Below are 6,637 nucleotides of genomic sequence, written 5' to 3'. Positions count from 1 at the left end.
CAATGCTACAAAGGGGTTGTCAATCCCTTCACGATTGATTGCCAGGTGAGATCTGAAGGCGGAAAGTGCAACGAAGTAAAAGTGTAGGGCTGAAAATATGATATGAAGTAGACCCGGGGGCCATAGTGTTCACTAGAGGCTTCTCTCAAGATAGCAAATATTACGGTGGGTGAACGAATTACCGTCGAGCAATTGATAGAACCGCGCAAAGTCATGACGATATCTAAGACAATGATCATACATATAGGCATCACGTCCGAGACAAGTAGACCGATACTTTCTGCATATACTACTATTACTCCACACATCGACCGCTATCCAGCATGCATCTAGTGTATTGAGTTCATGACAAACAGAGTAACGCCTTAAGCAAGATGACATGATGTAGAGGGATAAATTCATGCAATAGATATAAACCCCATCCTTTTACCCTTGATGGCAACAACACGATGCGTGCCTCGCTACCCCTTCTATCACTGGGTGAGGTCACCGCACGGTATGAACCCAAAACCAAGCACTTCTCCCATTGCAAGAATCATAGATCAAGTTGGCCAAACAAAACCCACAACTCGAAGAGAATTACAAGGATATGAAATCATGCATATAAGAGATCAGAAGAAACTCAAATAAGATTCATAGATAATCTGATCATAAATCCACAATTCATCGGATCTCGACAAACACACCGCAAAAGAAGAATACATCGGATAGATCTCCATGAAGATCATGGAGAACTTTGTATTGAAGAGCCAAGAGAGAGAAGAAGTCATCTAGCTACTAGCTATGGACCCGAAGGTCTATGATGAACTACTCACGCATCATCGGAGAGGCAATGGTGTTGATGAAGAAGCCCTCCGTATCCGAATCACCCCTCCGGCAGGGCACTAGAACGTGCCCCACATGAGATCTTGCGGAGACAGAAGCTTGCGGCGGCGGAAAAGTATTTTCGTGGATCTCTCCCGTGGTTTTGGATTTTTTGGGGATTTATAGGCGGAAGAAGTAGGACAGAGGAGCCACAGGGGGCCCACAAGCCTGCTAGGCGCGAGCCCCCCAGGCCGCGACTAGGGGGCTTGTGGCCTCCCCTGGCGCCCTCTGCCTTGGTTCTCAAGCTCCCTGCGTATCTTCTGTTCCGGAAAAAAATCTTTTCAAAGGTTTTATTCCGTTTGGACTCCGTCTAATATTCTCCTCTGAAAAGGGTCAAAAACACGGAAAAAACAGAAACTGGCACTTGGCACTGAGTTAATAAGTTAGTCCCAAAAAAGATATAAAAGGCATACAAAACATCCAACGTTTGACAAGATAATAGCATGGAACCATCAAAAATTATAGATACATTAAAGACGTATCAAGGGTCAATTAGTGTCTAGAAATGTGCGGTACGATAACCAAAGACGACCGAGAACGAGTATGTTTGATCTGCGTGCATGCTGTAATGCACTATGTAATTATGTATTATGGGGAAACACCACATGAAAATCGGAAGTGTTTGCTTGTTCTTTGGCTAAGCAATTTGGTTTTAATACACTTGTCAGTGAGCTTTTCAGCCGTAGGCATTTTCTTTTTGCCTCTTGCTGTGTGTTGACTGTATCTCAAGGATAACTTTGTTCCCAAACTGTTGTAGATGCACTTATGCCTTTTCGATCTCATTTGCTTCTTAACAAGTCAATTTGTGCAATCATATATACATTGAAGCAAACTCATAGTTATGTACTAGGTTTAAACCACGGTTGTGTATTGGGTTTAAATTGGTTTTGGTGAAAAAAATAGTGGGTTGGCTAAAAATGACATTAAATGGGTATGGTTCAACTATGGTTTTGAGAGATAAATTTACGGGTATAGTTCAAGTATAGTTAAGTATGAAACCATTCTTCTGCACACACACAAAAAAAAAAAGTATGAAACCATTCTTAGGTTTAAATGTACCTCCGATGTGTAGTGTCTGAAAATCCTAAACAATGGTCACACTGGCTCCTTTGGGTGCACTCCTTTTCAGAGGGTAACTTCCTCGCCCTTTATAAGAAACACATCCTTATTTGTAGACCTCGCTACAGGAAAGGCAATGGTACTCTTAATTTCTCCATCAGCATCTGAACAGAGCTCAAACCAAGATGAAAGAGGAGGATGATAAGAAATGCTCATTCAGATAATTTTCTGTGGGAGACAAGGTGTTTCTTAAGCTGCAGCCGTATGTTCAAACATCAGTGGTTAACATACCTTATCACAAACTAGCCATGAAATCCTTTGGGCCGTTTGAAGTTCAGGAGAAGATTGGACCTTCTGCTTACAAACTCTTGCTTCCAGCCGGTAGTCTAGTTAACCCCGTGTTCCACACATCTCAACTAAAACCTCATGTACCTGATCATACACCAGTGTTCAACACTCTTCCAGAACCGCCAGTGCCTGAAGAATTCCTAGACCGGTGCCTGGTGAAGAAAGGCAACGCTTCTGTGGCTCAAGTTCTGATTCGATGGACTGATTTGCCAGCTTCTTCAGCTAAGTGGGAAGACTACGACATCGTGCGGCAACGCTTTCCCATGACACCAGCTTGGGGACAAGCTGCTTCTTCAGGCAGGGGTACTGTCAGCGCAAGTAAGCTGCCAGGAGACTAACTGAAGCGTGCGAGATTATGTTCAGTGGCGACAAGCGTCTGATAGGATCACTACAATGTGCGTGTGTGGGCTGAGTGTGTGAGCAGTATGCGGCCAAACGTTATGGCCCAGGCTCATGTACGAGCGAGGATATAAGCGCAAGTCCAGTCTGTTACAGCTATAGATCAAGTAATGAAACAATTGCTTCTCCTACCTTCCTTCTTCTTCCCCAAGTTGCTCTTCTCCTTTCTGATCCCCAATTCCCCTCTGCTACCCTAGGGTTCCGGTATAACAACTTTGTGTCCTTGTGTGTCGGTGTACTAGATTCAGGCAATTGCCTGATGAATTCGCTCCAACCCCAGTCTTGGAACTCATACTCTCGTAAAATACAGTTAAATACATTGTTTATGACAAAACCACATCCTGATCATTGTCCTGCGTTTGTGTATATCCTTCGTTCTACTCCAGGGTAGAGCCCTATTTTTCTAGAAGGAAATGGATTACAAAATAGGCGAAAGAATCAACACCACACCCATGTGCTCTGTCTAAACTGAAACAAAAATGGGAATTGTCTCAGTATTGGGAAGAGAGGGGCAAATTCATTTTGCCGAATTTTATTTAAAACAATTGTGAATGTTTATTTTTTCAGGAAACATCTCTGAAGTATGATGGATCATATGCGGAAGAGTAAATTGCTAATGAGCACTCAGCAAAAACCTCCGAATCACAGCAAGTAACGACATCTAAACTCAGGCACCCAACTAACAGCAAGAACAACCAAATCGTTGTTGATATCAGATGGTTCATCTAATAGAAATGCATAGTACAAAAGGAATGCCGGACCATCAACTCACTGCAAAAACCACTGAATTTTCCAGTTATATATGCGGAATGCATGATCTGAAAAAACTGCAGGATCATGAACTCATTGAAAAAAAACTGCAGGATCATGAACTCATTGAAAAAAAACTACAGTGAAATGCTCTGAAGTTGGGGCAATCACGTCAGAGAGATGAATGTCAGAAGAGCGGCGCTAAAACGACTACTACAACCAGCATCACTACAGTGTTTTTCAGCCATTGGACGCAACATTTTCACCAAGTTTAGGTAGCCGAAGAAACATGAGAGCTACTGAGTTTTCTGAACCTATATCTATGTGTCTATAGGCAAAAACAGGTGTCCAGTTCTGCTGTCATCGTATCCGAGGTGGCGCAACTTATGAAAAGTTGAACTGTCGGTCCTCCCGCTCTGAGCTCTCTCTATATTGCGTTCACATCAGGGTATCGCAGCTCATCATACGCTGAATCAACAGAAAGTATGAACCAGTTAGGCGTCAGACCAATAACTAATAATGATATAAACAAGACAAAACCAGAAACAATATTATGTGCAAGGGACAAAGCTTTTTATTCCCTATGGTAAGATACTACCTGAATTTTATTCACAGGTTAAAAAATTAGCATCTTCTCTGCAAAGGTGAAATGGGATGACTGAACTTGATTAGGCTTTTTAGGGTCCATAGTTCCAATAGTGGCGAATGTTATGAAACTGACGAACTGAATTATCTGAATCAAAGACAGAAGTGTTCAGACCATCTTTTACCATGTGTGCAGAGTCACAGACTAATAATCCAAGTGGAACCTACTATTTTCATCCAACTACTTTTACCTTATACTACAAGACTACAACAATTTCAGATAAGTTCCAAGCACGATATGATCAAATTAGCACTAGCAGTAGCACTCCAATAAAGTAAGCTTCCAAATATCCTGTTCATGCAGCAAAATAGAATTTACACCAACACCTGTGCATTGTGCGTAGCAGATTCAAGACCAACATTACATTTCTCGCTAAATAAGATCAGTGGGAAGCAGATGAACAATCTAAATCTCAGATTAGTGCAACAAAAAAAAAGACCCAGAATACAGCCCCTGGATACAACTCATGTGCAGAAATAAGATTTAGTTTAGTGTTGTTGGAACCTACATTTTATTCACAGGTTATTCAATGCAAGTAAAATGGGCCAAATCAAACGAATATCACCAATCACCATCTTCTCTGTTAAGGCTGAAAAGAGATGAATCAACTGATTTGGATTTTTAAGTTCCATAATGATTTATCCCAGCAATAACTTTAACCAACTATCCACAGATCATCTTTCATTTATCGACAAGATACAACAGATGCAGACAATTCCCAACACCTAACAAGTTTCAGACTGCAACAGTTTCAGTTAACTTTATTTCAGACTACAACAATTTCAGTAAACTGTTTCTCAGACTATAACAGTACTTTCAGTAAACTTTTTTTCAAACACAAGCAGATTAGCCATGCAGCAAATAGTGACTGCACCAACATCTGTACATTGTGCATAACAAAATCAATCAAGATTCAAGACTACCATCAGCAAATCTTTAGGAAGTTGTGACATGGAGATTGGAGGGAGGCTCTCACCAGGGGTTCCGGCCATCATCACGACAATCCGGTGGGCCTCGTCGTGGCCAGCATAGCGGGGCAGGTCGACGACGAGTGGAGTCAGCCGCCCGTAGCGGCCCGCCCGGACGCACATGGCGATGCCGCCGGGGTCCTGGCCGTCGATGAAGGCGATGCGGCCAACCAGCTCGCTCCTCAGGTAGTTCACGGACCTCCCCAAGAAACGGAACATGTGCCAGCCGTGCTCGTCGTACAACCCCTCGGCGTCCGCTCGCACGAACACGATCTGCCGCCTGGAGATCCCCTGGCTGAGGAGGACGTAGAGGAAGGGGTTCTGCAGTTGAGTTGCATCGATCGCAGGTTATGTTCAAGAACCGTCAGGAGAAGCGCAAATTTGGCAAGAAGAGATCAGGAATTGGTCTAGAGCGAATGGATTTGGCAATTCGAGAAGCTGGTCATGGCGAACTCACCGGCATGACAGGAAGGTCATGCATGCCCGACTCTCTGGCGGGGATGGGCTCGACGGTCCAGTACATCATGGTGCTGACGCGGTCCATGTCCTCGACGCTGACGCCGGCGTTCCAGCGGAGGTACCTGCCGTTGGCGCGGAGGTAGCGGCCGTCAACGTTGCGGAGCATGACGTCGTCGCCGGAGCCGCCCGCCCCGACGGCCTGCCACATGATGGCCTGCACCTCCGGCTCATCGTAGTCGCGCTGCTCGGCGCGGAAGCCGTTGTGGCCGAGCCCGAGAGGCGCCCGCCTGGCCGTGGCGGCGAGGTAGCGGCCGTAGGCGGCGCTGTGGAGGAGCAGGTACACGGCGTCGCCCTCGCCGTGGTAGATGTGCACCGTCCACGCGGCCTTCAGCGAGGCGCGGCGGCCGCGGAGGGAGACGCTCTTCCCGTCGCTGTTGGCGTTGAGGTACGTGCCGTGCACGCGGCTCCGCAGCCACACGTGGTGCCCGTCCTGGAACCGGTCCATCGGCTCGCCGCTGCGGTGGGCGCTGCGCGGTGGCGAGGCGAGGGGTTTCTTGGCGCTCCGGCGAGGAGAGGCGAGCTGATCTGTTGGTTGAGGCGGTTACGTCGGGCGCCAAACGCGACGCCGGGGGTATTTCAAGGAACCGGACACCATCATCTCGGACCTGCGGGCCGTATCCTCGGACCGGCCCACACTCTCGAACGCCGCCTACGGCCTCTCTGTATTCCTCCATCACAGACCAGCACAGATTTCAAGCTAGTTTGGTTTAAGGACTGGATATGCCTAGGAGAAAATGGAGCCTGAGTATAGTCTGGAGACATGAAAATAATGGCATTTTCTATTTGCCGCGACAGGCGTCAGTTAACGTGCATTTTTGCTAACTGGCGCCTGTGGTGTTAGTCAATGGGCAGGCCCATTTAGAAGACGTTTGATGTTTCTTAAAGTTATATGTACTTCTTTTAATATTTATTAATAGTTTCTCAATTTAGAAAATATTTTCTAAGATTGATGAACTTTTTTGAATATCGATAACTTTTCTTAATTTGATGAAAACTTTTTCGAAAATGGATGAACTTTTTAAATATTTATGACATTTTTATAATTTCCATGATTTTTTCTTGAAAATAAACGAACTTTAATTGA

The 6,637-nt window shown here is 45.2% G+C and overlaps 1 protein-coding gene across 1 annotated transcript; it reads right to left on the bottom strand.

The window, feature by feature from the left end:
• Window positions 1-3,518: 3,518 nt before the first annotated feature.
• On the bottom strand, window positions 3,519-6,093 carry LOC123407221. The gene is made up of 3 exons (XM_045100304.1): window positions 5,492-6,093; window positions 5,043-5,355; window positions 3,519-3,888 (listed from the first exon to the last, which is right to left on the bottom strand). The coding sequence occupies exons 1-3, from the start codon at window positions 5,996-5,998 to the stop codon at window positions 3,848-3,850; spliced, it is 861 nt and encodes a 286-aa protein (XP_044956239.1). The 5' UTR covers window positions 5,999-6,093; the 3' UTR covers window positions 3,519-3,847.
• Window positions 6,094-6,637: the final 544 nt, after the last annotated feature.

The sequence above is a fragment of the Hordeum vulgare genome, chromosome 7H, assembly GCF_904849725.1.
Source record: "Hordeum vulgare subsp. vulgare chromosome 7H, MorexV3_pseudomolecules_assembly, whole genome shotgun sequence".
Classification (NCBI taxonomy): domain Eukaryota; kingdom Viridiplantae; phylum Streptophyta; class Magnoliopsida; order Poales; family Poaceae; genus Hordeum; species Hordeum vulgare.
Note: the sequence above shows the minus strand (reverse complement) of the source record. Positions and strands in the feature narration are given on the sequence as shown.

What these genes read in the sequence shown, in the direction of transcription:
- LOC123407221 (XM_045100304.1), bottom strand. Translation starts at nt 5,998, where the DNA reads ATGGACCGGTTCCAGGACGGGCACCACGTGTGGCTGCGGAGCCGCGTG. An exon ending in ATGACCTTCCTGTCATGCCG is followed by an intron (nt 5,356 to 5,491) that starts GTGAGTTCGCCA and finishes ACTCAACTGCAG; the next exon opens with AACCCCTTCCTCTACGTCCT. An exon ending in GATGATGGCCGGAACCCCTG is followed by an intron (nt 3,889 to 5,042) that starts GTGAGAGCCTCC and finishes CTGTTGATTCAG; the next exon opens with CGTATGATGAGCTGCGATAC.